The sequence below is a fragment of the Melopsittacus undulatus genome, chromosome 1, assembly GCF_012275295.1.
Source record: "Melopsittacus undulatus isolate bMelUnd1 chromosome 1, bMelUnd1.mat.Z, whole genome shotgun sequence".
Lineage (NCBI taxonomy): Eukaryota > Metazoa > Chordata > Aves > Psittaciformes > Psittaculidae > Melopsittacus > Melopsittacus undulatus.
Window position 1 is genome coordinate 46,671,323 of NC_047527.1, and position 27,845 is coordinate 46,699,167.

The 27,845-nt window shown below is 40.6% G+C and overlaps 1 protein-coding gene across 5 annotated transcripts in view; it reads left to right on the forward strand.

Annotated features, from left to right (window-relative positions):
* CHST9 (carbohydrate sulfotransferase 9) overlaps window positions 1–19,949 on the forward strand; it is an 87,073-nt gene extending 67,124 nt beyond the window's left edge. For all 5 annotated transcript variants that reach the window (XM_034068967.1, XM_031052979.2, XM_031052980.2 and 2 more), the window contains 2 exons: window positions 1,163–1,200; window positions 17,324–19,949. In XM_034068967.1, coding sequence (XP_033924858.1) covers window positions 1,163–1,200; window positions 17,324–18,421 — 1,136 coding nt within the window. In that variant the 3' untranslated portion in view covers window positions 18,422–19,949. The remainder of the gene's footprint in view (window positions 1–1,162; window positions 1,201–17,323) is intronic.
* Window positions 19,950–27,845: the final 7,896 nt, after the last annotated feature.

A 27,845-nucleotide genomic window follows, 5' to 3' on the forward strand; every position in this document is an offset into this window, starting at 1 on the left:
TACTTATAAGAAACAATTTTATAATGTGATTATCTTTATTTGAATTATCTATAAAGCTTTCATTGAGAGAAATATTCTCTGGGACAAGTAAGGAATATAATTTTACTTTAAATAGAGTCTTCACACTCTATTTTAACACTGAAAATATTTCCAACTAATTTTAAAAATTCTATCTTGTGCCACAAGTATTTGAATGAAAAAATCCTGTTGAAATGGAGTATCCTTTCCAGTGCTGGAGGTGGCAGCCACCCATGCTGGGCAGGGTCCCCTGACAGTTAATAGTGATACTGACAGGTTGTAAACTGTGTCCTATCATTATTACTCAAAAAAACCCTCTGCGTATATGTAGCTGGATAGGTAAGTGTGAAATTCCTGACTTTCCCCAATACATGTGGATGGTCTCCAGTAGCAAAGGGAGGGTAACAGATACTAGCTGCCCCTTTTAACTACTAGTGCATGGAAATAGTAAATGAGGCAAAATTACTATCCCTTTTGATCTAAAAAGAAAGAATAGGTTTGAGGTGTCATTGCTGCTGGGGTCATGGTGGTTGTAGAAAAGCAATGTTCTGTCCAGACTTTGAGCATGTCTTTAGGAGCACACTGAAGGACACTGCAGAGGGCAGTCAGAATAAAGAAGCAAGACCATAATTCAGCTTGCCACTTTGTGAATATTATCAGGATAGAATTTCTCCTTTGAGCCAGCTGGTGCCTAACCTCACTCTTGACATAGGCATGTAATTTTATTTTAGGGTCATGGCAGAAGCTGCTTTTCTCCTCCAATGGTCAAAACCTGAGCTGGATGCTAAGTCTCTTAGGCACATATGCATGCAGCAGTACATCTCACAACATTGAGATAATTCATAGGACATATTTGAAATCTGTTGTCTTCATTTTGAATGTTGTAATTTCATATGAGGTTCCAGGTTAGCAAGGTTGTCTACCTATCTTATTCTTCTTATCACATATTAAGAGGGGCTTCTGTTTGTCTTAGTTTAGGTGGATTTCCAGTTTGAAGTTTCAAGTCATTTGTACATGTTAAATTCTGTTTCTCAATTATAAAGGTTGGGGTTTTTTTTTCCTGAATTCACTGTTTTTTGTTCTGTATGTACACAGTCATGTTCAGTAAAATAAGTACAAAGTAATTATTTTCTTTTTCTTTCAGAGTCTGGAGAAAAACTGCAACAACAGATAATTAATCAGGTACTTTCATGCTTTTTGTTACTTTTCTTGCAGAAGAATTGTAGCAGTTAAAGTAGAGAACTTCACAGGACATAATATTAATTATGTAGGTGTGCTAATGACCAGTATCAGACAAATGGTTGGCTCTGCAGATATGTCAAATTCATAAAAGCAGCCATCATTTTGATTTAAACCTCAGGTTTGCCATTTAAGCAATTTAGTTCATCTACCTCTCCATGTGTTGATGGTGAGGACAAAGCCTAGAGGTAATTTGTTCATTGGTATCAAATTTTGTAGCACAGAATTACAGTTTTTTTTCTTTTTTTAAAAGTACTGTTTCTCCTGTTTGCTAGTATTCCTTTTAAAAAAACAAAAAGCTCTCAGTACAAAATACTTGCACAGCACAAGTTAGCGGGGTCTTTCAGTGTTGCTTCAATTTTAATTTCTGCCATGAATTTTCACCGAGGCTTCACTAAACTGTGGCATTGGTTGTGGAGGCATTTTCTGTCTTGTCTTTATTACTGTACTAGTTAGGAGTAATTATTTAGGAAAATTAAAATTTTCTGTATTGCAATTTAGCATTTCAGCATCAGGAAAAGGATACAGGAACTGTACTAAAAAAAAAAAAAAAAATTCCTAACCAGAAATAGAGGAGAAAACCCAGAGTTTGCTTTCTAAAATTACATGCTTTTCTGGATTGAAAAGACCTGACTTGTACAGAAGCTTTGTGCTGTTTCTCATTGTTGGCTGATTGACTTCTTACTGAATGCTGTTACCCAGATGGCCTACAAATGGGTTTGTTGCTTCCAAGCTATAAATTGAGGTCTTGAGGTCTTTCCATTACTGTTACCTGTGAATTGATTATCTAGATGGAGGACTGACCCGGCAGGTGACTGACCACCTAAAGCAACCTGGTTTGGGTCTATCAGTGTTTCACTGCCATGGCATAGCACAGCACGGGTGTCACTGTACCAGTTTCAGTGGCCTGAGCTGGCACCCCTCCTAACCAAGTGAGCCCTTTGCATCCGGAGGCTTATGAGAAGCCTGGTCCTGTGACACCAATTAATATCCAGAGTTGTTACAACCCTTCTTGAGAAATTGATGGGTGAACATATTCAGTCCAGAATATGGCGTTACAGAAGCAAAGGAAAATCTTCACTTTTTCTAAGTAAGTGTAGAAATATTTTGAAACTTAATGGAAGTTCTGTGCTTCAACTGAGAGTTTATATCCCAAAGCAAGTCTAATTAACTTTTATAAATTAAACTGCATCTTAAAATTCACCTGAAATTCACCTTATGAAGCCACTTTTGGGAGTCTTTATTGGCCAGAAGGGGGGGCAGTTGTATTTTTAAAACACAAAATGAGGCTACATTGACAGGAAAGTGGATGGCTGATTGGAGACATAATTCTGCACATTTTCTGTGTGCCAAAATCAGCTCTGTGGATGACATTGCCCTTTTCTGAGGATGAGTGCATTGGGATAAAAGGACATTTGTCACAGTTACTAAAGGTGGATTAGGTGCTGTACCTTGTGTGTCCAGTCTTAGTCTTGTCCTGCCACTTTTTCTTTGCCACTGCCTTGCCCTTCTTGAATTGCTCACCTGTTCTGTCTCTCTGCAGTTGACTTAAGAACATCTCATTTTGCAGGAAAATTGCAGTCTTGGTATATGGAGTGTGTATCTAAATAAAACTGTAAAAACTTGATTTGGTGACAAATGGTAGACATTCACTTCTAAATGGATACTGGAGAAACTGGTGATGCTCCATTCCATACAAGTTCCTTTGGATTTCCAAGAAATGGAACAATATTTCCAATTAAAAACCGATTTCATTTTCAAGTCTGTAATTTAGGGCACAGTTGCAGAGGCACTGTGTATTTGATTTGTAGTAATACTACTTCAAGATTTGAACTGGGGTTGATCCTAATGGAATATCTCACATAGAAGGGTTCGGTTTATTTTCAATACTTGAACTTGAAATTTTATATGCAGGATAAGATATGTATCTGGCTTAGGATCCTGTAGTCGCCTTTAAGTCAGTGCAACAACACTGAGTTAAAGTGGCTGCCAGAAACTTAAGTGAAGGGAGAAGTGGCTCTGCAGAAGATGAATGATGTTCTAGCTTGACAGGAGTAGGAGTGCAAGGGGGCAAATAGCAGGAAATGTCTTGTTGAGAGGTGAGTGAAACAGAGAGGGGAAGGGGATATGGTAAAGCTGCTTTCCTAGTGATTTCCTGCTGAGTAAACCATCACTATCTGTAGGTATCTGGAACCTCTCACATCTTCAAGACCACTGCTGTTTCTGCGTGAGACTTAGCTCTTTCTAAAGCCTAAGCAAAGTTTGGTGAAATATGACACAGATAAAATACCAAGGTAGCATCTACTTCTAGAAACCTTTGACTATAGTTACCATCTTGACTAGGTCTTTTTTTTTTTATCATAAGGCATTTGCTGTTTTTTCTTAAGCACCTTATCATTTATGTATATAGGTATGCATGTTTGTTTAACAGCACCAGTCATTTACCACTCTGCCTGAGCAAAGACATCCAGAAATGGTATGCACTCTGCTTTTCAATAGCTGTTTTTAATGACCTTTGCAACTTCAGGGTAAATACTGGAATCGATGTACAGTGTGAGTAGCTGCAACATGTTAAGTACTGCTAAGGAAAATGCAAGGAAACAAGAACTTTGTGCTTCTAACTGTTTAGTAGTCTTGACTATAAAACATCTTACAGACCACCAATCAAAATGTGTCTGAAAGAAATCATTTTGTTTCATCTTTACCAGTCAGATTTGTCTGTGTTGTGGTCTTAATGTATACTCCTACATGTGGTTTTGCCCAGTGCCCCTCTGAACTTCTGAAGGACTAACAAGAATACTTGCATTTAAAAGTTAAAGTTTTTTGCACAGTCAGACTTCTGGGTTAAAATCCCAGCTGGGTTTCAGCTCAGACATGAGCCTGTCTCTTCCACAGGGAATCTGCCAGTTGGGTCAGAATGCTGGTGAGAGCACTCCACAACATCTGCCTTACTGTTCTGTCCCTGAGGAGCTCTTTCCTCAAGGCAGATTCTCTAGCTGTGGCATATACATCTCTTTTTTGGTCTTTTGGCATCTGTCAGGGAGCGTTTCTGTTTCTACATGTGGGGTTGAGGGAACAGAAGCACAGAAAGAATTGTAATGAAGGAATGTACTTGCTAGAGCTAGGCTTGGACCAGAGATAACTGATGTACTGTCAGTTTGTACACACCTTCTGCCAAAGAAAGGAAGTGAAAGGAAATTCAAAGATCTATTAAATGAAAAGGTAAGTTTGTTAAACAAACCATGTTCAGAAATGACTTATGACCTGAAGCATGCTTCAAGTATGCACATGGTGTAATAAAACTATACTAATATAAGCAAAAACTAGCCAGTTCAGCCCAAAGTCTTTGGTTTTCCATGTGCATTGCAGTAGTTTACTTCAGTAGTCTCTTCTATCCCCTTCAACCTCTCACATCACCTAGCCAGGAAAAGTTCAATCCATGTATGCCAACTTCTAAGTGCTGCTACTTTGAGTAGCACTGAACATTTACTTAGCCTTTACCCTCATGGCCACCCCTTGTCTCCCCTCACGTTCAACAGTCTTTAAATCGATAATGTCCAGTTTTTGTACAACAGCCACATGTATGCACTGCAGAGCCTGTTTCCAGCTCTCCACCCATAACAAGAATTAACCATGTGCTATCACTCCCTTCATGACTCTGTGTATTTCTCTCCCTCCTTTTACTTCTCCTACTATACAAGCCTCACTAAACTACAAGGCCAGATTACCAGCAGAGCAGCCTCCTTTCTGCAGTTCATGGAGGTGGGTATTCAGCATGTTGTAGATCAGGCTCTCATCCTCTCCATGCTCCATTCCTCTCTGTCAAGCAGGGTAGGAAATGCTTCTTCCAAGAGACTCTGGAAAACTTAGTCTATAATTGCTTGTAAACCACTTAAGTAGTAAGTGATCCAAAGTAGTAATTGTAATAGAGGCTTGAGATGAATTCAAATAAGAATAGCACTTTTGTTTGAGAACCTTTTCAGTAACCTTCAGAAGGAAACCATTTCTCAGGCTGTATAGACAGGAACATACATGCAGCGTGTGAAGATAAAAATATCTTCAGCTTTATGAATGATCCTTCTTGTGAGGAAAAAAAAAAAAAAGAGTCCAAACCCAAACATTGTAGAATTCAACAGACTTGATGCTCAAGTATTAACAGAAATAGTGTGATGTTCAAGCAATGAAAGGCAATACGGGCTGAGAAGCTGGGTTGCAATCCTGATTTTCAGATTTCCAAGTGTCCCTTTGTCCTGGGTTCAACAGTAGCAGTCATTTTTCTTCTTCTTAGTAGCTGGTGCAGTGCTGTGTTTTTGACTTTAGGACTGGGAACAGCTCTGATAACACCAGTGTTTTTAGTTGGTGCCCATAATGTTTAGTCTGACCAAGGACTTTGTGAGCTCATGCTCTGACAGGGAGGAAGGGAAGCCAGGAGGAAGAAGAGACAGGACACCTAACCCAGACTAGCCAAAGAGGTATTCCATACCACAGCATGTCATGTCCACTATATAAACTGGGGGCAGTTACCTGGAAGGGTGAGATCACTGCTCGGGTTGGGCTGCGTATCGGTCGGCAGGTGGTGAGTGGTTGTATTCTCTCCCCTTACCATTATTATTATTGGTGGCAGCAGCAGTGGTTTGTGTTATACCTTAGTTACTGGACTGTTCTTATGTCAACCCATGGAAGTTAGATTCTTTCGATTCTTCTTCCCATCCCTCCAGGAGCGGGAGGGGAGGAAGGGGGGAGCGAGCGAGCAGGTTGCATGTTTTTTCTGGGTTGCCAACTGGGCTTAAACAACAACACCCTTCTTATTTTGTAAAATGGCAAGGGTTTTCTACCAGTGTTAATCAGAACTTAGAAATCACAATAGTCACAAGGGGTAGGCAATTATCATTTTTCCTTGTTTTACAGACATGGAAAAATGAAGTGTGAAGGTCAAAGGAGTTGCTCAAAGTTACAAAACCAAGCGCTGTTTCTGGCTGGTGCACCTACCCTTAACCATGGCACTGTTCTTTCTCAATATTCCTCTGCTTCAATGGGGGCTGGTGCTTGAACTAGTTAGTGTTTGGATGGCACATTGATCATCTGTAGCACTGCTTGCAGATTAATATATACCCACTGTATAGCTGTACAAAAACACTGCTACAGAATAAACTAGGGTATTTTCTTTTATCTGTGATAAACATGAGATAGCCACTATCAGTGAAAATGGGGTATGCTTCCTTTAAATCAGTGTGAGGAGGGAGTGTGCAGTGGATAATCCCCTTTGTAAATTCACTGCCTGTTTCATCCTACAGTAATTTATGAACGCAATCATTTCTCAAATATTAATTAAAAAAATATAACACATTAATTAGTTTAAAATGTATGAATACAGGCAAACAGATTTGAGATATTTGCCAATCTAGAGTGCATTATACATTTCTGTTTGGTTTTTATTTACCAATAAAGTCATCTAATTTGAATTAAATGCTAATTGTGATTGAGGGGAAAATGCTTTGAGACCTCTAGAGATCTTACTGTCTCTTCCAAAGCAATTTTGGGGAAATTGAATTCTTCATGCCTGAATATACATTAATATTCTTCAGCTGAGCCTAGTTCCATTTGAAACTTTTCTTAATATTTCTAAAAGAGCAAGATGTCTTGTTTATGTGAGAAAATAAGTGTGTTTACCTGCAGACAAGATAGAAATAGATTCTGTTTATCAGTAAAAACTCCCTGTGGATCTTACCACAGCCACTAATGTGAGAAATACTGCCATGTATGCAGAAGCACAGCATTACATTACAGGCCTGTCTTCTCAAAAGGGATGGTGGGTTTTGTGGAGAAGTACAGTTCTTTATCATCTTCATCGTTACATTTCACTAGTTGTAAATGCTCCAGTGCCCTCTGTCGATCAGGGCGATCTGTCTAGTCATGCTGCTGGGTCATCTCCCTCTCAATCCTCCTGCAGTAACATTTGAAGTCAGTCAATTTTAGCCAGCTTTGCTGCAGTTATAAGAGAACTCACCCCACAGCTGCCAGTTGGGTACAGTCAGGACCTGGAAGTGCTAGCTAGGGAGAGGTGGATGGGGAAGTGTGATTCAAACTCCACCAAAACTGGACTACCACTTGTAAGAACACTTTGTTGTATAGCTTGTTTGTAGTTTGATGTTTGCAGCTGAAGTAGCTCTTTTAAATTAATTGAGGGAAGGATTTAATACCTGACTCAAAACCTTTTGGGCATAGAATCTCATTGTTTCCCTGTATAACACATGATTTGTGCTATGTTGATAGGCATTCAAGTCCCACATTTGGCTACTCAGTAAATCAGCAAAGCAACTATTGAAGTAACTGTACCTTCATTGTAGTTCATGGGTGGCAGGTTTGGAAAGAAAGTGAAGTACCTAAGTTCAGCTCAAGTCCTCTGCTGCTTTAACACCTCCTAAAGGAGGCATCTGAGCCTCATAGACATGTTCCTTTGTGGGTACAGGTATGCCCCAGTGTTGGCAGGACTGAGCCAACCCAGGTATTCTTACTGTGGTGGAAAACCACAAATGGCCATCTCACTGGGGAAGTTCACACCTGCCAGATTGGACCATGTGAGTACAGGTGTGCTGGGTTGTTTTCTTAACATGGTATTTAATGCCTCTGAAAACTATTTTAATGATTTCCTGAAGTAGGGAAGTCCAGATTTGTTTTCTTCCTGTACCCAAGCAGATTTAAGCCTACAGTTTCTACTACCTGTAATATTCATCTTATATCCCTCCTGTATGTAAAAGTGAACTAAAGAGGCTCATGTGATGTTTGGTGGTTACAGCACTCCCTGGAGGAGGGGAGCCAGGATTTCAGTACCAACATGCAGCCTTAGTTAACCTTCAGGGTTTATTATCAGCAAGTAGATCACCTACCAGGAAATACGTGTCTATTCACGCAGATGGGGCAGTGGGGACCACATTTTCCTTGTGCAGGGTTGGTCTTGATCAGCAACAGCCGAGTCATGGTCTTTAATACCTCTGGATAAAAAAATGTTGTCATCTAGCCTCAGTCTTCATCCCTTGTCTTTGGAGCAGAAAATAGATGTTGTTTAAAATATGAAATGTGATCAAAAATTAATGCCTGGTTTGAGTTGTGAACATGCAAGAGGCATTATCTATTTTCTTCTTCATAAAATGACTGTGTATATGAGTTACCATGCACTTGGAAGTAACAATTTTGAGAATTTTATTTGTCCATAAAGGGAACTTTTTAGGTTATTTGACTTGCTTTTGTGCTTTAAGTTGTGAAAAAGTAGGCATGTTAACATTATTTAATGAAGTCAAATAAGAGACCGATATGTAATATACAAATTACCTGAAAGTGTCAGCTTCTGATTAGAATATCATGTATATATATAGTAAACCTACTAGTCAGTGGAACCCAACAGTCTTTTTCAAATATTATTCTTCATAAAATGTGTATTGCATGCTTAGTTAGAGTCCATTTTGAATTTCAGGTTGTTTAAGCTGCTTTCATATAGAAATGAGTGAATACTGATGAAGATTTATGGCCACTGACTGCAGTGCCTGATTTAGGTTTATTAACAGAGTATACCCAGAGGAGGGAGACTGAGCTCAGAATTAAATGTTGTTTAAATATACTGGTTTACCTGTGCCAAAACCGAGTGTGACTGCATAGGAAGGAGGTTGGGCTAAATATTGCCAACTCTTAAGTTGCCTTTTATTAACAGTGCATCTTAGCTACACATCTGGAGACAAGCACTCTATGCAAACTGGCAGCAGGCTCTGGCCAGACACAGGCGGTCTGGGCTGCGATGTCTCTGTGCTCATTGACAAGTTCGTATTGCAACAAAATAGCACCTTGAAACTGTTGTCCAAACGCTAGAGAAACAGCATGAGCATTGTACTAGCCAGCAGCCAATTTATCATTACCATTGATTGACCTTGACAATGACTTCTTTATCAGTAATAAAGAGGTGGGGTGCTTGCTTTTATTTTCAGTAGTTAGTTGTAGTTGTCTTGGTGAATCTTTCATCTGTCACACAATCTTATATGTTACTTAGTTTCTGATAATAATAGCATATTTATTGATACTTTTTTCTATTAAGCATGCCTTGATCTTTCTTATCCTTCCCATTCTGAGCATGCTTTGGAGAAACCAAATGTTTTGACTGTGCAGGCGGAAACAGGAGGGAGTTAATTACAGATCTGAACCAGAATTGGCAAGTAAAATTAGAGATTAGTTTCCTTCCTCCAAGTTGATGACCATACGAATCAGCTTGTGGAAGTGGCTTATGCAGGCTGTCTTGTCTCATTAGCAATGGGTGGCTTTGTGCTTCCTGTAGATGAAGGCAGGAGGCAGGGAGAGGATAGCCCTTCACAAAGCAAATGTTTTTTCCCTAACTTGTTTAGCAGTTTTAGAGATGCTTGGTACAAGTGCATGTGTTTTGAGGATACATATTTTATAGGTAAATGTGGTGTCTGTGGCAGTCAGGTTTTGCTTGTCAGGACTGATGGCTCCACACAAAATATTTCTAGATCTTAATCCAAAGGAAAGATAAGCTTGTTGCTTTTTTATGGTTTGAGAACTTTAGGGGCAGAAAGAATAGTGGAAGTTCGAAGCACAGTTGTTTCATTCTTCCTCTTCCATAATGGAATTATGTATCAGCCACAAGGTATCTCTGACAGAAGTACCTCCACTGAACTTGCAGCATTCATAAGGAATACATCTGTCAGCTCTGGCTTATGAGGAATGTAGCAGTGGTGATTTTCTGTGGATAAATTAGATAAGCCAAATATTCATTACTCCACTGGGAGGTGAGGGGTTAGTGGTGCCTCTCTCTGAAGTAGCTCTTTTAAGCGCAATCTATGAATCAAAAGGTTTATCTCTACTGCACAGAAGGTGAAGCACATCATCAGCAAATATTTCCTGTTACTTATGGCCAGCCTGGATATTCTGTCCATTGGGAGCTCCAGTAGGGATTTGTTTAGCTCACCAACATTACACTACACAGCTGCTATGGTATGAGAAAACTGTGAGCATTTTTATATGTTAGCTGAGGTAGAAATAGTGGTAGAGGAGTCTGACCCTTCTGAAATATGCTTTGCAGGTAGTCTTCTAGCACAATAAAAGAAAGTTAACGATAATCACTCTTTTTGACAGGCTAAAGAAAACTTGCACATACATGTGTAAGTATAGTTCTACATGGTTTTGCAGCTAAAGTGAGGTGGTAATAGCTCCAGGCTTCACTGGCTTGATGAAGATAGGAGTCATGCAAACTTTTCATTTCAACTGCATATCAGTTCTGAGCTGTCTGCCATAATCATGGACCTCTGCTGAAGGAATCCTTCTAACTGTGCCCAATTATGTGAATAACAATATTTTAAGCAAATAAGGTTTAGGCTGGAACTATATGTTACCTTTTCAAAGACTTGCATATACCTACAATCCAAGTAAGAGTATGTTAGTTTTATAGCCCTCCAATATTAAAGGTACCTTCATCTGAATACCAAAATTGAGAGACTGATCAATACCAAATCAGAGAGTGAATTGGAAAATGAACCTTGTCTCTGAAAAGCCTTTGTCTGTTTTCTACAGATAGATCCTAGATAAACTAATAAATTTTAAATTATATGGTCATTATAATACAATCCTTACATAAAAAGCAATTTAAAGAATTACATTTATGCTGTGAAATATAGTATCTAATGCCTTCAGTTCATGCTGAACTTTAGCACTGCTGAACACATCTAGTACCAAAGGACTGAGATGTAAGTGAATATGAAATATACTTCAAGTATGTATTTTAAACTTTTGTCATTTCATCACTGGGGGGCCTGTGCTTCTCATTAAGAAGTTTCTTTGAGTATATACTGCAGAACCCCTACCTGGATTGCTCAGGAAATACACGTGCTCTGTCCTTCTAAACAGTTGTTTTCATAAATTTCATCTGAAAAAAAAAGAAATAAAAGATCGACCTGTTGTTGTCCTAACAAATGAAGCTTTTGTCATCTTTGGATATCCATGTGTTTGCAGTGCACCCATATTAGCTATTTAGTATAATGGTGCTGAGAGGGTCCTGAGGGTACTCAATCCTGCAAGAGATAAGTGCAAGCCACAGCAAAAAGCAGAACGCAGTAGGCTCCCAGGTGATTCATGCAGTTGCTTCTAAGAAGCATTTTAGAGGACTCTTTCAGGAAGCATGTTTAAGGACAGAAGAAATACTAACTAGATATCAAAAACCAAACCATACATTACTAATCCTTACAATGTAGGTATTTGGCAGCACAGAAGAGCAGAATAAAACAAAATATTGCTTTCATCCACTACTCTTTGTCCTACATTTTCTGTTGGGCTCACTTAGTTTTATTATCCTTGTTAGTAAAAATGAAGATCCAGCACTAAAGCATTTAGGAAGCACACAACTGACTGTACTGCAGGCCATTAAATCTTTGTAAATCAGCCTTGGAATATCATCCTTTCTGATACATCATTATCTTTTTGCATGGCAGGTTGCTCTAATTGCAAACTGTCTAGATGAGATCCCACCCGTGCATTGTAAAACCATCACAAAGCATAATTGGATGAGTCTTAACCATTCTTGGGAGTAGTCAATCTCTTCTACCCCAGTGGCGTGTGAAGGTATTAAAAGAAAGGACAGCTTCAGTGTGTGTAGCAGAAGGTATTGGCTACTCATTTTACAGTGAGGAGAAATCCTTTTGTGAACAGGGAGGAGCAGGGAATCCCCAGTAATAAAAATGTCAAAAAAAAATCCATAAACCTATTAATGACTCAAAAATGCTTTTTGTTTCAGCAGCTTCACTGAATTGCCTGCCAGTAGCCAAATACCACGCTAACACTGTTAAATTCTTTTTCCCTTGTATTTGAGCTAATTTTTAAATTACTTCAGTTCCTGCCTAGCTACAAGGAGAAAGGGACGATGTGCATACACTTCTAAATATGTCTCACAGCCATTCCTTAACTTTTTTAAATGTGTTAACACAAATGAAGAACAGAGCACTCTGCATAAATACTGGCAAAGGTGCAACACCTCACTGGATTTTAATTCTCAGATAAAATGTACATGACCTGCTGAGAGGTTGTCAGCATGTCTCAAGGACAGCCCTGCGTCTGTCTAAGATGACCCTGGAGTTCATCTCACATGCCAGGCAGTAGGTTTCCAAACCTAGCAGCTCTTTGGAAAGCCATGAATGGCCATCCCTGCATTTGGACACTTGGCTCAAAGCGTTTGGTAAAAACTGTTTGCATGGGAAGACCTGGGTTCAGACTTAGTGACCTGCACGCTGCCTGTTGTTGATGTATGTTCATGTGTTTTCCAAAATAATGGTGCCCAGCAGGTTGTGGGATGGACTTTTACGAACACTGCTACAATGGAGAAGGGTATTTAGAAGTTTATTGCTTTTGCAGGTTTCTTCTTTTCCTGTTCTTACTGTGAAAAAAAAAAAATAAAATAAACATGGAGATTTTCAGATCTTTAAAGTGTCATAAAATGGACATTGAAAGGTCAGTGGCATCATGAGGAAGTCAAAGAAGGCAACTTACTTTGTGTAAGCCTACTATCACAAAAACATTTAAATCCTTTTCACCTGTCTCATGCACATTAAGAGTGCTAGCAGCTAAATATACCAGTGTCAAGCAGTTTTGCTTAAGAAATATGGCACTATCTATTCAATAATTTGTTAGTTTCAGAAAAAAAACCCTTTCTAGTTAAACATTTCTCATTAAAAATAAAGCTTGATTCATCCCATCTTTCATTGCATCTTTACTAGCTATTAGCCTAGTTACTTAGGCAAGCATATAGGAAGGTTTGTTCTTTTTTTTTTTATCTTGAGTTGGAAAACTTCCCTGGCAATTTAACAGCCACTTATGCCTTTGAAAATAACCACTATCCATTCCCATTCACAGAATCACAGAATCCCAAGGGTTGGAAGGGACCTCAAAAGATCATCTAGTCCAACCCCCCTGCAAGAGCAGGGTAACCTAGAGTACATCACACAGGAACTTGTCCAGGCGGGCCTTGAATATTTCCAGTGTAGGAGACTCCACAACCCCCCTGGGCAACCTGTTCCAGTGCTCTGTCACTCTTACAGTAAAGAAGTTCTTCCTGATGTTAATGTTGGAACCTCCTATGCTCCAGTTTACACCCATTGCCCCTTGTCCTATCACTGGATATCACTGAAAAAAGCCTGGCTCCATCATCCTGACACCCACCCTTTACATATTTGTAAACACTGATGAGGTCACCCCTCAGTCTCCTCTTTTCCAAGCTAAAGAGACCCAGCTCCCTCAGCCTCTCCTCATAAGGGAGGTGTTCCACTCACTTCATCATCTTTGTGGCTCTGCGCTGGACTCTTTCAAGCAATTTCCTGTCCTTCTTGAACTGAGGGGCTCAGAACTGGATGCAATATTCCAGATGTGGCCTCACCAAGGCAGAGTAGAGGGGGAGGAGAACCTCTCTTGCCCTACGAACCACAGCCTTTCTAATGCACCCTAGGATGCCATTTGCCTTCTTGGCCACACGGGCACATTGCTGGCTCATGGTCATCCTCCTATCCACCAGGACCCCCAGGTCCCTTTCCTCTTCACTACTTTCCAGCAGGTCAACCCCCAACCTGTACTGGTACATGGGGTTGTTCTTCCCCAGATGCAAGACTCTACACTTGCCCTTGTTGAATTTCATCAAGTTTCTCCCTGCCCAACTCTCCAGCCTGTCCAGGTCTCCTAGGTAAAGTTACAGCCAGGCAGTAAATACTGCAAGAACACCATCCATTCTGAAACTTACAATAACGTTTAGTAACCAATACTGTTGTATTCACTGTGGGATACGTGTCTCATTGAGAAGGGGAAATGAAGAGGGGAAGCAGCTAATAGTATTTTACATATTGAGATAATTTTTTTTGTCCTCAGAACTTCTTGTGTCATTGTTTTTCCCCTAGGTCTCCTTCCCATCACCCTCTTCAGATTGGGGCTTCTTTTTTCCCTGATAGATTCTTTCTTCTTTTGCCTCATCTCTCTTGGAGGAAATGGCTTTCAAGTGATTCCCACTGTGCATATGTTGTTCCTTTAGGGTATTACCTGAGATTTCTCTGAATAGTTCTATTCATCCTTCTCTGAAGTCTTTAATCCCATGAAAAATCCTTCAGTAGTACTTCCTACAGCTGAATTCACAGTTCCTGACACTGAAATGCGGTCTTCTTCTGACATCTCCTTGGGCTATCCCCTGAGGTTGGTCCTGCATCCCAGGCAGACTGAAATGAAACAAAATCAAGACCACACACCTTTCAGTCTGTCCTTTTCCCTCCTGACTTGGTGAAATCAAGGCATCTTCCACTAGTTCAAGATGTCAGGCTGAATTCAGAATGCTGAGCTTTCCTCTGAAATGTAAGGCTCATTTAACAGAAACAGAGTCACAGAATGGTTGAGGTCAGATGGGACCACTGGAAGTCTTCTAGTCCAACCTCCCTGCTCAGGAAGGGTCACCTAGAGCACATTGCTCAGGATTATGTCCTAGACAGCTCTTCAATATCTCCAGTGAAAGAGACTCCACATCCTCCCGGGGCAGCTTATTCCAGTGCTCATCACCTTCACAGTAAAGAAGGGCTTTCTTATATTCAGGTGGAACTTGCTGTGTTTTAGTTTATGTGTTGCCTTTTGTCCTATCACCTGCCACCACTGAGAAGAGTCTGACCCCATCCTTCTGACACTGTCCGTTCAGGTATGTACATATACTGAACAGATGCCCCCATTAACCTTGTCTTCTCTAGGGTGAGTAGGCCTAGCTCCCTCAGCCTTTCCTCATATGAGAGGTGATCCAGACCCTTAGTCATTCTAGCCATCTTAGTGGCTTTGGCTTGAAATTCAGATGGTTCAAGCATCTTTACACTGAAGTCTCTTGAAATAGACAGCTAAATTCAGATTACGTATCATAGGAAGTCATGAGGTACTACTCTCCCCCCCCCCCCCCCTTAATTTTCTCTTCACTGGGGAACACCAGTACAGTCATGTATCACTGGAGATTATCTTCTAAATTATGAAATTCCCCAGAGCTGCACCAATGAGTTTACAATACTTGGTTACTTTAGCAATGTAGTATAACTTTGTCCTACTCCTGTTAAGCCTGCTATTGTGTGGTTGGTTTCCATGTATCTCACGTTTTTCACTGTTTTAAGTGTCAGGTTTTCCTTTTAAGGTCAGAGCATTTAATTTATTTGTAAGTCTTTGGTTCTGCAGTAGCACTTGTAAGTTGCCATTCATTGTGATGCTGAAATGCCCATTAGGCTCATAGTTATCCCATTTTACTACTATTGCTACATGCTGTTCCTACACACTATGTTTCTGAATTCTTTCCATCCTAGGGCAAAAGGGATAAATATCTGTGTCTCAAAACACACAAATCTGTGTTTCATTTGTTTTAAAGAACAAAATGTTGGAAAACAGAATAAAAAATCCCAACAAATTATATTAGAAAAACTGACCACATCCACACACACTCTCTCACAGATGTACAAGTCCTGCATGGCTTTGTTCTATTATTTGCTTTCACCAGTACAAAAACTATTTTACTCAGTTCAGTGAAAACAAAGACCTAATCATCTGTGGTTTGCAGCAATACAGAATAGCCTTATTGCCCGGGTTTCTTTATGTCGTTGGAAATTATTACACTGCAAGACAGGCTAACTTTTCTTGGAACTGCTTGTTTTTCCTTAGGCTTCATTACAAGCTGGAATTTAAATTGTATTCCATGCATTACCATTTCTTACATTATTCCTCTGAATTTTTAACATATTTGAGTCGGCCTATGAACTTTCTCATCCCCCCCCAAATTCAACACTTATCGTCTGCCAGTCCACAAATCAACTTTCCAGTAAATGTTTAATCAGTCTATGGCAGAAGAGTCTTTTTATGTAGTTTTCAAAAAAAGCATGACTTACAAAAACAGTCAGGTAGCCTGTGCATATGAGTCCAATGTGTGTTCATCTGGCTATCTAGTATTTGCAACGGGATGTTTAAAAACCTATTGACGAGCAACGCCCCTCTCCAGAAGTGTAATGAAAATAGACAGCTATATAAATGTCCCAATTTAGGATTATATAAATGTCCCAATGCAGCAGGCTTTCCTAATGACAGGAGAAAAAATCTACAAGCCTTAGCAGACACATGAGAATATACTCAGGAATAAGCTGCAATGCTTAAACTGCAAGAAACTCTTCAATCAACTTGCATGATACAAGAGCATAAAGAATTTGATGGCAAAACACAGGTCCATGCTTTGCCATTTTTGCGGCTTGTAGATTGCACACTGGCTGGGGATATTAAAAGAGATGTCAGGGAGGATAGTCTCCTCTTTTCACATTCTTTGCAGGGTCACTAGTTGATGTTTAGTTAGTTGATGTAATTGATGTTTAAAAACGTCAGATGGAAGAAGCTCTAAAGGCACCAATTTTGCTTTAGCTGTGAAAGCACCAGGCTCAGGTGCAGGCATCTATGTTGAAAACAGAGGGCAGGAATAGGAGCTTTTTGGAGTGGGGATTTCATCTGTCATGACACCCAGCTCAAAACCACTGCTGTCAGCTGTTTAGGAGCCCTAAGTTTGTCCCCTACCAGTGGGGGACAGGGCCTGCTCCAAGTCACAGTGATGGAAGCAGAGATTCAGCAGCTGTTAGTGTGGCTGTGCCAGTGCACTGCAGAGAGCTGATAACAGCCATGAAACTCAACCAATGCTGTAGAGAAAATGTGTTCAGTTGAGAAAAGCACCTGGCTACCCCTACCAGAACTATCAGCCTCCCTGTGTGAACCTCTTCTGATTTCCTAAAAGGTGTGGTATAAGCTATTTATTTTTGCAGGAAGACCTACGGTGCACTAAGAGGTAAGCTTCAGAAGCATGTATTTCAGTAATCAGCTCAGCTCGTTGCTAAATTAGATATATCGATCAATTGGTTCAGGAGGGGCTTTGTAGTTGTCCTAATTGTGGCTTCAACACGAGTATGCACTGCCATCCTTGCTGCTGTTGCAATGTGAATGGTCTGGACTGTTGCTGTGTTTTAAGCTCTGATCCTTTCCCTGTTTGCAGGATTTCACACTCCCCGCTCTGGGGATGCCGAGGGGAGCAGCGTGGAGCAGGAGCACTCCTCCTAGCCTTACTAAGCATGAGATGGCCATCTTGGGCAGCAGGCACTGGCGGGGCAAGGCTGACCCATTTGGTGTGGTGGCTGCCTCCTTGGTGAGCCAAATCTCTGACCAGCAGAAGATGAGTGAGTCACCTCTCAGCTGGCTCAGAGGGGTGTATTTACCTCCTGCACTACACCCTTTAAACAAGACATTAGTCAAGGATGGCAAATGGAAGGATGTGGATAGCACCCAGGAAAAGCGCAGGTCCTTCCTGCATGACTTCTGTAAGAAATACAACAGCAGAAAGAAGCTTCAAACCCACCTCGTGCACCTGGTGTCAAGAATTTATGTGGAGGACAGGCACAAGGTCCTGTACTGTGAAGTGCCTAAAGCAGGCTGCTCCAATTGGAAAAGAGTCCTCATGGTGCTCAATGGACTCGCTGCTTCACCACACAACATCTCCCATGACGATGTGCACTATGGAAAGCATCTAAGGAAACTAGACAGTTATGACTTAAAAGGGATATACACTCGCTTGAATACATACACCAAGGCTATATTTGTACGTGATCCTATGGAAAGATTGGTTTCCGCCTTCAGGGATAAGTTTGAACATCCAAACAACTATTACCACCCAGTATTTGGGAAGGCAATAATTAAGAAATATAGACATAACGCAAATGAAGAGGCATTGAAAACAGGATCGGGAGTTAAGTTCAAGGAATTTATCCAATATCTGTTAGATTCCCATCGCCCAGTAGGAATGGACATTCATTGGGAGCAAGTCAGTAAGCTTTGCTATCCCTGCCTCATCAACTATGATTTTATAGGAAAGTTTGAAACCCTGGAAGAAGATGCCAATTACTTTTTGCAGCTGGTTGGTGCTCCATCCGAGCTGAAGTTTCCTAAATTCAAAGACAGACATTCCTCTGATGAGAGAACAAGTGCAGAAGTAGTGAGGCAATACTTGAAGGAATTGTCTAAGGAGGAAAGACAGCTGATCTACGACTTCTATTACTTGGATTACTTAATGTTCAATTATACATCACCAACTGTATAGCACCAAAATAGCTTCAGGCTTCTATTAGATATTTATCATTTTGATATTCAAAACAACTACTTTGATATTAGCCCTGAAAGGAAATGAAGTTGCTGCTAAGTGGAGTTTTCTTGACTTAGTGGGGCTTTTATAAGCTAGAGTGATATCAATTGACATTAAATTATAGGAGAATGCACAAAAAAGACCTGTAAACAGCATAAATTGCACTAAAATGCCTGAAAAAGCTGCTTTTACCATTATGGATTATACTGTGGAAACGGTAGTGCAGCCAGCTGTTGCATTAGCTTACCTAATGTTCTTTTACTGGTTTAAGAAAAAAAGTATTCAGAGAAGCATGATTCTTTTTTTGTGTTTGTGCCTGCTTTAGAGATTGTTTTCAAAACTATTTTTGAATGTAATTTTTTACTTTCTGTCACTTATTAGTAAAGAAGCATTGGCTAATTTTCTAAAATGTTTGCAGTGTTCTCAGTTGCAAGGTTTGATTACCATTAGACTGTAGCTGGTTTTAGACCTGATTGTTTTTCATTGAAGGATGCTCTTGAATACAAATGCATAAAACTAAAAATAACATGGCAGTTCAACTGCTGAGCAGAGTAAATCTTTGTAAGCCTTGATCTTAAGTCCCTGTCTACAGCCACATTTTGATTGATGCACTAGAGATGACAAATATGACCTTCCTTTCAGAGAACTGCCACATACATTAAAATTAACATTTTAATTTGCAGGACAGTCTACCACATGTTGCATGCATTCCATTGTCCCAGTATTCAACATAGTCTTAATCTTTGGTGATAGGGCAAAGTGTTGGGATGGTCACTATGGGACATTATGATGTCTGTATTAAGAAGCAACTTCATTGTAGCTGGTGTGACAACTCTTGGTCTGCCAGTGTCCTACCATCAGCCCAGCTCCCACGGTCTGTTACAAGGAAGGTGTATGATCATTGCCTTGCAAACCCATCAGCTGGTTTTGCTCCCAAAGCTTACTGAATTCACCTGTTTTGGTGTCCTTCCTGCCTTGTCAGCAGCCAGCAAACCTCAGGGTGGAGTGGATACTGCAGTGTTATGTGGTGGGATAGGTACTGGTGATTAATCCAAGAGGCAATTACGTCCAGAGTCCCACAGTCTTGGCTATAACAGGGAAAGGTGCCTTCTCTCCTCCTCTTCCCTTTTCTCCCCTCAACTGCTATCTGACCAATTCCTACAACCTGCAGTTGCACATGGCATTGTTGGAGGAGTGGCCAGGGTGTCCCAGGAGGAGGATAGATCTCTGCAAAATGGATATCAAGAAATCCCTAAGCCCTTCCAAAATAAAGACGATACTTATCCTTTGTTTTCTGGAGTGTTTTGGGGCATCTCACATGATGACATAACAAGTTGCAGAGTAAGGAAACAGCCTGGCAGGAAACTGATGCAAGTAAAATGACCTTCCTCTAGATCCTCTGCTCTTGTGAGTATTGAATCCCACCTCAAGCCCTGAATGAACTCTCTTGCTTTGTAGGGAAGTCATTGAAGATATTGCATAAAAAATAAATGTACACCAACCTTTGGATGTCTATATATTTGCTTTGGGTGGCTTGTCTGTTGTAGATGTGTGTTAATTAATCGTTAATTTACAGACAAAAACGTGGCTCATGTACCAATAGTTTCCAAAACACTTATGAAGAAAAAAAAGTTTAACATTCTAAAAAAGAACAGAGGCCAATTTATATATGAGTTTTGCATGAATTCTTAAATCCAGACAAGTAAATAGTAGTAAATAGCAAATTCTCTGAAGAACTTGGCCTTCATCTTGAACTTGCATTAGTGATAAACTTTCAGCCTATGTGATCAAGGAATAATAGAGATTCAGGAATGGAGGGGACATAATTGAATTGAAAAAGCTATACAGTCTCATAAGATTTCATCTACCAACTGATCTTAGATAAAACGAAAGAAGTTATTAGCAAAATTTTGGCTTCTGTAAATGAGAGGGAAAATGACATTGATTTGCATGCATCTGTGGACATAGACATCAGGTCCCTGGACTCTCATCTTGAAAACCTGGTATGGTTTGCATTTGTGATTTAAAAAGGAAGGACAATACATAAGCATGTATGTGCACAAAAGCATAATTGGTTTAGCCACACTGTTGTTCTATGGTTCTAGTGAAATATAACTTCTGTGTATGCTCAACTTCAAATTTCATAGGCCCTAAATGCACTTAAAAATTCATTTTTTTTACATCTAACCCAGACTTCTGTAAAGAAGAGCCTCTCCATAGTCATCTTCAGCTACCTAGGGGATTCAGATGATCTCAGTAGCAGAATCTAGATTGTACTTTGCCTCATTAACCACATTTTGAAAATCACCAGCCTGCTTTGCCAGGAATTAAGTTACATGATTTAAAATTAACATAAGAGTTTAGCATAATTGAAGTGGGACTGTGATATCTGACTTATGGGATTATAAGAGATAAAGGCATAATTTGCAGTACAAAAGATAACCTCTATTTTTAAAAGTAAATTTTGAAAGGTCAAAATGTGAGGTTGGGTTGTAACTTCACTTATGTTTTGTAAGACTGCTAAGCAAATCCAAAAACTGAAGGTCACCCACTGTAAGTAGTATAAAATCCCACCTCCACAACTGTGCACAGATGTTTGTTTTACTCAGAAAATTATATTGAACATATGCAGAAGAAGAATGAAAACATACTCTGCAACATTCGGTGCAATTACACTTATAGTAGGGATCAGCTGTGTCATGCAGAGGGGCTTCATTACAGTAAATGCTTTTTAGTTATGAACTTAGATATCTTCATTTGAAGATATCTAAGCACTTCTCTAATGCAGGTTGGTTGTCAGGGCACGTCAAATGTGCTATAAAGGCATTACAGTGAGACCATGGGAGGGCTGGAGCAGGAGGAGAGTGCTCTCTTGTCTGTTCCAAACACCACGCAGTCATACTTCCCTCCTGAAAAAAAGCTTGATTTTTGGAAACTAATGTTCCATATTTGCCTTTCTTCTAAAATTACTCAGTATTAATAAATAAAATAAATTTTAAACTAAATTAAATAAAATTATTTTAACAAAAAGGTAAAAATAATTTTAATAAAGATAAAATAAAAATAAAGCAAAAATAAAAATCCATTAAACTGCATAGGTCGGTATTCTCAAGTTATAATATATTTGTCAGCATAAGTCAGCTTCGTCTTTCCAGGTAAGGTTCGGCTTGCAAAGCTCCAACACAGCCATTACACCCATCTCTTCTAAAAACATCAGTTAACTTGCTGAAAAGTCAGAGGTGTGCAGCCAAAGTGCAGTCAAACATGGCACATCGTCTTGAAATGTCCTCTGGTGTAACTCTCCCAAAAGGCCAAATTTATTGGAGCTACTCCTGCCTCAGGCTGTTCTATCTTGGTGATGTGTCATTGGAGATCACCACTTTAATTTTAAATGTAGTGTAAATTTAAATGAAAATTACACTATGACACTTTGCAAAAGTCTGAGGAAAATATTTTGCTAGAGCTTTGTGTTATATATATAGGTTATATAGAAAACTCTTTGTTGTATGTCCGTGCATGCTAACGATGTATCAGGTAAGTCTTTTTAACTGTAATGTTAATACCAGTTTATTTTGGCTTCAGAGCATAAATTATTACACTTTATAAAAAAAAAAAAAAACAGATGCACCTGTACTGTATCAGCCAATTCATTTACAGTTTTAGAGGGCAAGGCAGGAACACAAAGTACTGCCGGGTGCACCTAACTGACTCAGCAAAGGGAAACCTGTCCATAACCCCAGATTTGCTGGAACTGATTTGCTTTCTGCAATGTGTGATGTGGATGGGTGGAGGAGACAGTCATATTATTTATTTTAATAAGAATGTTTTAGATGAAATTTGGTATTCCTAAAAATGTCTATTTTGAGGGAGAACTGTGGAGGTCTTGGCACTGTAACTTACTGAAGTGAGTCCCACAAGTTTCTTGTATGTTAGATTGTGTCTGGAGTAGCAGGCTTGGACTTCAGAGACCTGGATCTTCCTCTAAATTCTGCAACTTTATGGATATGTTGGACAAACATGAACTGCTCCCTGCCTCAGTTTCCCCACTAGTAAAGTGGTCGTGTAAATGATATACAATTATACCATGTGCCTTCTCCTAAAATCATTGAACTACGTGGATGAATAGTTGTGGTTAGAAATTAGGTGTTAATATGTAATTTAATTCATAGGATGTTCAGGGCCTTTCTTTATGTTTTCCCTGGGGACTTCCCAGCTTCGTTCCAGACGAGAAGGGTGGAATATTCAGCTCTGTTCTGGGCAGCCAGCAGCCTTAAGAATGCAAGCTCTGTTTCAAAACACTGTGAATCTGCCAAGCCTGCCCAAGCACTGCCTCAACATAAAATGAGTGCCAGGTTGTCTGAACCGGGGAAAATACCCCTCCAGTTCCTTTTGTACAGAGAAAGGCAGACAGAGACAGGATGAGAATCTTGCAGTCTCCTTTTATTCCAAGCCCAAATGAAGATAAGCTATTTTATTTCTGTGCAGTAGTCCTAAATAAAATGGTGCTCAAGAGTTCTGCAGAAGTGGATCCCCTACATGTATGCAAACTCCTGCCTTCTCCCAAACACCAGGGCTGCATAAGCCAGCACCAAGGGCTGTGTTCCCCTAGCCCTTCCTGAGGTCCTATCAACCCTTGTGGCAGGGATTCTCAGGATTTAACTCCTACTAGCATAGCCCCTTTTTCTATGGCTCTATGAAAGCTGCTAATGACAAGGTGATTGTTTTGATACAGACTGCATTGCTGCCTTCTGTTTGTCTTCAGAAAGTTATGAGTGGAAAGAGGCCTTACAAAAGGAAAAGGGAGAATCTCAAAGTCATGACAGTAACCTTTCTTCTTTTTTGATATATGTCATTATTGCTTCCTTTCCTCTGTTTTCTCACATGCAATTTCCCTCCATCTCTAAGTATGACGGCACAAATGGGTGAGATCAATTGCCGGTTCGCTCTGAGATGTCCAGTATAAGTCAGCTCAAGTCCAGCATACCCATGTTAGTATGGCCCTGAGGCTACACTAATAAGCCTTCCAGAGAGTATGGTACTGTCAGTCACCATCTGTGCACACATATCTGTCTTGTTGTTTGCATGTAGAAATTTCTCCTATCTCAGTTTCCACAGAGCCTCCCAATTTTCTAAGATTTGCGAATTTGAGATGTCCAATATAAGCTGCATTCAAGAAACAGCATTATGAGACATAAAGTGTAGGAGCAGAGTGGGTTTATCTGGGCCTTTCAGCACACAAAGATGTAAATCAACACTCAGTGGATTGTAAATACATGTCAGTAGGATATTAAGTGCTAAAGGTTTAATTTTCCCAAGCTAGTCACTTGGGTGTACAAACTGGATGTAGGCAGACTAGCACCTGCCTATTAAGTTTCCTCATTCTTGATAAAAGCAAACACAGAGACAGATTTTTAAGTTTTAGGAATTATGAATCACAGTTCATCTGAAAAACAATGTGTGTTCAGAGAGCCAAGTTCAACTACATAGCAGGTCCCTCCCTACAAACTTACATAAATGCATGAGGTGGGCTGATGCCAACCTCATGAAGTTTAACCATGCCATGTGGAAGGTCCTACACCTGGGTCGGAGCAATCCCAGTCACAGCTACAGGTTGGGCAGAGAAGAGATTCAGAGCAGCCCTGCAGAGAAGGACTTGGGGGTGTTGGTCAATGAGAAAATGAACATGAGCCAGCAGTGTGCACTCACAGCCCAGAAAGCCAACCATGTTCTGGGCTGCATCAAGAGGAGCATGACCAGCAGGTCGAAGGAGGTGATCCTGCCCCTCTACTCTGCTCTTGTGAGACCTCACTTGGAGTATTGTGTGCAGTTCTGGTGTCCTCAACATCAAAAGGACATGGAACTGTTAGAACAAGTCCAGAAGAGGGTCATGAGGATGATCAGGGGACTGGAGCACCTCCCATATGAAGACAGACTGAGAAAGTTGGGGCTGTTCAGCCTGGAGAAGAGAAGGCTGCATGGAGACCTCATAGCAGCCTTCCAGTATCTGAAGGAGGCCTACAGGGATGCTGGGGAGGGACTCTTCATGAGGGACTGTAGTGATAGGACAAGGGGTAACAGGTTGAAACTTAAACAGCAGAGGTTTAGATTGGATATAAGGAAGAAATTCTTTACTGTTAGGGTGGTGAGGTACTGGAATGGGTTGCCCAGGGAGGTTGTGAATGCTCCATCCCTGGCAGTGTTCAAGACCAGGTTGGATGAAGCCTTGGGTGGCATGATTTAGTGTGAGGTGTCCCTGCCCATGGCAGGGGGGTTGGAACTAGATGATCTGAAGGTCCTTTCCAACCCTAACTATTCTATGATTCTATGATTCTATGTGTGAATGCATGCACATGTTTTATGAATGCACATGTTCACACACAATATATATAAGTGTCTCATAACATTCAGCCAGATGTCTCTCAACAGTGGTAGTGGCAGCTGCTTAGTCCTGCATTTGACTTTAAAAATCTTAAATTGGCATTAAGATATATGTTCTCTAAAGAAACAGAGCTCCCACCACTTGAGACATACAGACAGAACTTAGATTAACTCTGTTTTCATCTCTGGCTATTGCAGAGAATTAATATGGTAGCATATCAGAAATAGCGTGGGCAGCAGGGCCAGAGCAGTGATCATTCCCTTGTACGCAGCACTGGTGAGGCTGAATCTGTAGTATTGTATTCAGTTCTGGGCCCTTCAGGACGAGAGAGACATTGAGGTACTGGAGCAGGTCCAGAGAAAGGCAACAAAGCTGATGAACAGCCTAGAGCATAAGTCTTATGAGGAACAGCTGCAAATACTGGGGATGTTCAGTCTGGAGAGGAAAAGGCTCAGGGAGGACCTTATCGCTCTCTACAGCTACCTGAAAGGAGATTGTAGTTATGTGGGGGTCAGTCTCTTCTCCCAGATAGCAAGTAGTAGGACAAGAGGTAACAGCCTCAAGTTGTGCCAGGGGAGGTTTAGACTGGATATTAGGGAAAATTACTTCACAGAGAGGATGCTTAGGCATTGGAACAGGCTGCTCAGGGCAGTGGTGAAATCACCATCCCTGAAAGTGTTCAAAAACCATGTAGATGAGGCCCTAAGTTACATGGTTCAGTGGTGGTCTTGGCAGTCCAATGATTGGACCTGATGATCTTAAAGGTCTTTTCCATCCTAGTTGATTCTATGATTCTGTGATTGTATATGCAAAGGTATCATATGCTGTATAGGCAGGTTAATATTTTATTAACATGTTGCAGAACCATGATGTTATTCCAAATGAGCCTGAGCTACGTGCAGGAATTGCAAATTTGCTTCTTGCACAGGTTTTCTTTTTGCTCTTTTAGCTTGCCTGGGACAGGATGCTCCCAGGTGTATGGGTCTGCAGTTTGGGCAGCTGTGCCTGCTACATGTTTTCAGGGGAGGTTCCCTAGTGGGGAACTTGTAGGGGCAGAAGTGAGCAAGGATTGCAGCATCTCTGTGCTTTCAAGGGAGTTGCAGTGTTACTACTTATAATGCACTCCAAGCCATAGACACTGGCAGTCACCTTTGCTATTCTCTTTGAAACAAGACAAAACACCACACACACACAAAACCAAACCAGAAAAGGGACAGAAGGAAAACCTCTAATGAGAAGAAGAAATGTTAATTAGAGCTGGAGGTGACAGTCTGCAATAAGAAATTGCTGGTTTGCTATTGTATCTCTAATGAAGTGACCCTAAGACTACATCACAGCAAAAGCTCAGCTCCAAGGGAAGATGGTGTTTCTCAAAATCCTTGTGATTCCTGCAGGTCCGCGTGAATAGCAGGGAAAACACTAGCACAGAACCAGAGTTGCATGAAATTGTTCTGGACTGCGGCCATGCTGCCAACAAATTCCACTCTCCATTTCTCCCTGAATCTTTCTGGCTCTCTGCAATCAAGTGGCTGCAGTGGGTCCAGGACACTGTGCTGCCTCTGCACACAGAAACCTAATGGAAGTGTTGAATCTAGCTCACAATTTGTCTTCTGCCTTGCTTTATTTAACAGCAATGCTAAAACCAACATTTCTGTCTTAAGCTGATATACATTAGGATACTCAGTCCACAAGTTGGTAGTTGGAGACGGCAGGCAAAGCTTTGCAGGCAGGTCAGCTACTGGTGCTGCCACCACATTACCAGGGGCTTGAAGGGCTGCCTCTGAAAAGCAGGTTGTCCCTAAAGGAGACACCTAATTGTGGCTGAAGAAACCAATTCCTAGGAAAGGGTGCCTAACATCTTTTTAGTGTAAAAAGGGATCCCCAAACATACTTTAACTGGAAGCAGCAGAGGCTGCTTTGCCAAACCAGATCCTTTCTGAGCAAACCATGGCAAAAGGGAATATTTTTGAGAGACTCTCTTTAGCAATTTCAGTTTTGCTTTCTGCTCTGCGCACACACACACACCCTGCTCCTGCGAACATGGAGGCATTCCTTTAATTTATTACAGTTTACCAGTGGAAAATAAGCTCTCCCACTGACATCTTTAGAGCTGAAATCTGCTTTCTGTGCTGTCATGGTTGCAGAACCAAGCACAGGCTGAATGATTGAAGCTGGCGACTCATTATGTAAAATCTACAGCAAGTGAGCTTTTCTAGTGCTGTTATGCCTTGACCCCTTATTTTGGAGCAGTAACAAAACCACTGAGACTGGACAGTTATAGGGTTTCCCAGGCTCTTTTTTTTTATTATTCTCTTTTTCTTTTTGGCCTCATCACAAAACCCAAGTGAACCAATGGTGTGCCCAGACTTCTGAAATCATCCAGGACTTTCAGTGTCTTCTACATGCAAAGAAACAGTGAGGAAAGATGTATATTTTATTTATTAATTATTTAATCAGGACAGAGTTCTGCCTAAAAATCCCTTGCTCTGGATCACAATAGAAACCTCTGACACATTTTTCTAATTGTTTGATATTTGGGCTGCTCTGCGATCCCTATTGCTTTACATTCACTTTGTTTTCTGTTTGTGTCTTGAACTCTCAGTTTTTCCAGTAAATTGCACTTTTTGTAACTCAAGTGATTATTTTCCCCTCCAAGACTTGACCTTTGCTCTATTTCACCATCCTCATCGAGTAAAAAATAATGACAAATTACAAGTTTCTGACATTGGACAGCAAAAATTCAATTGTAAGACTGTGTGGAAGTGACTTTCTGTGACTTTTATAACAAACAGGTTCAGTTTAGAAGTAAAAAATAATTTTCAAAGAGCCTATTCTTCAAACTCCAGCCTTCAACACTGAGGACCAGGCTGGATGGTTTTCTGCCCTCTCTCGCACCCCAAGGATCGGCCATGCTGTGGCAGGAGCCCCACAGATAACAATGCCAGTGAGGCATGTAGCTGAAAAGAATCCCTTTCGCTGGCATGTTGGTTCTGCCATACCACT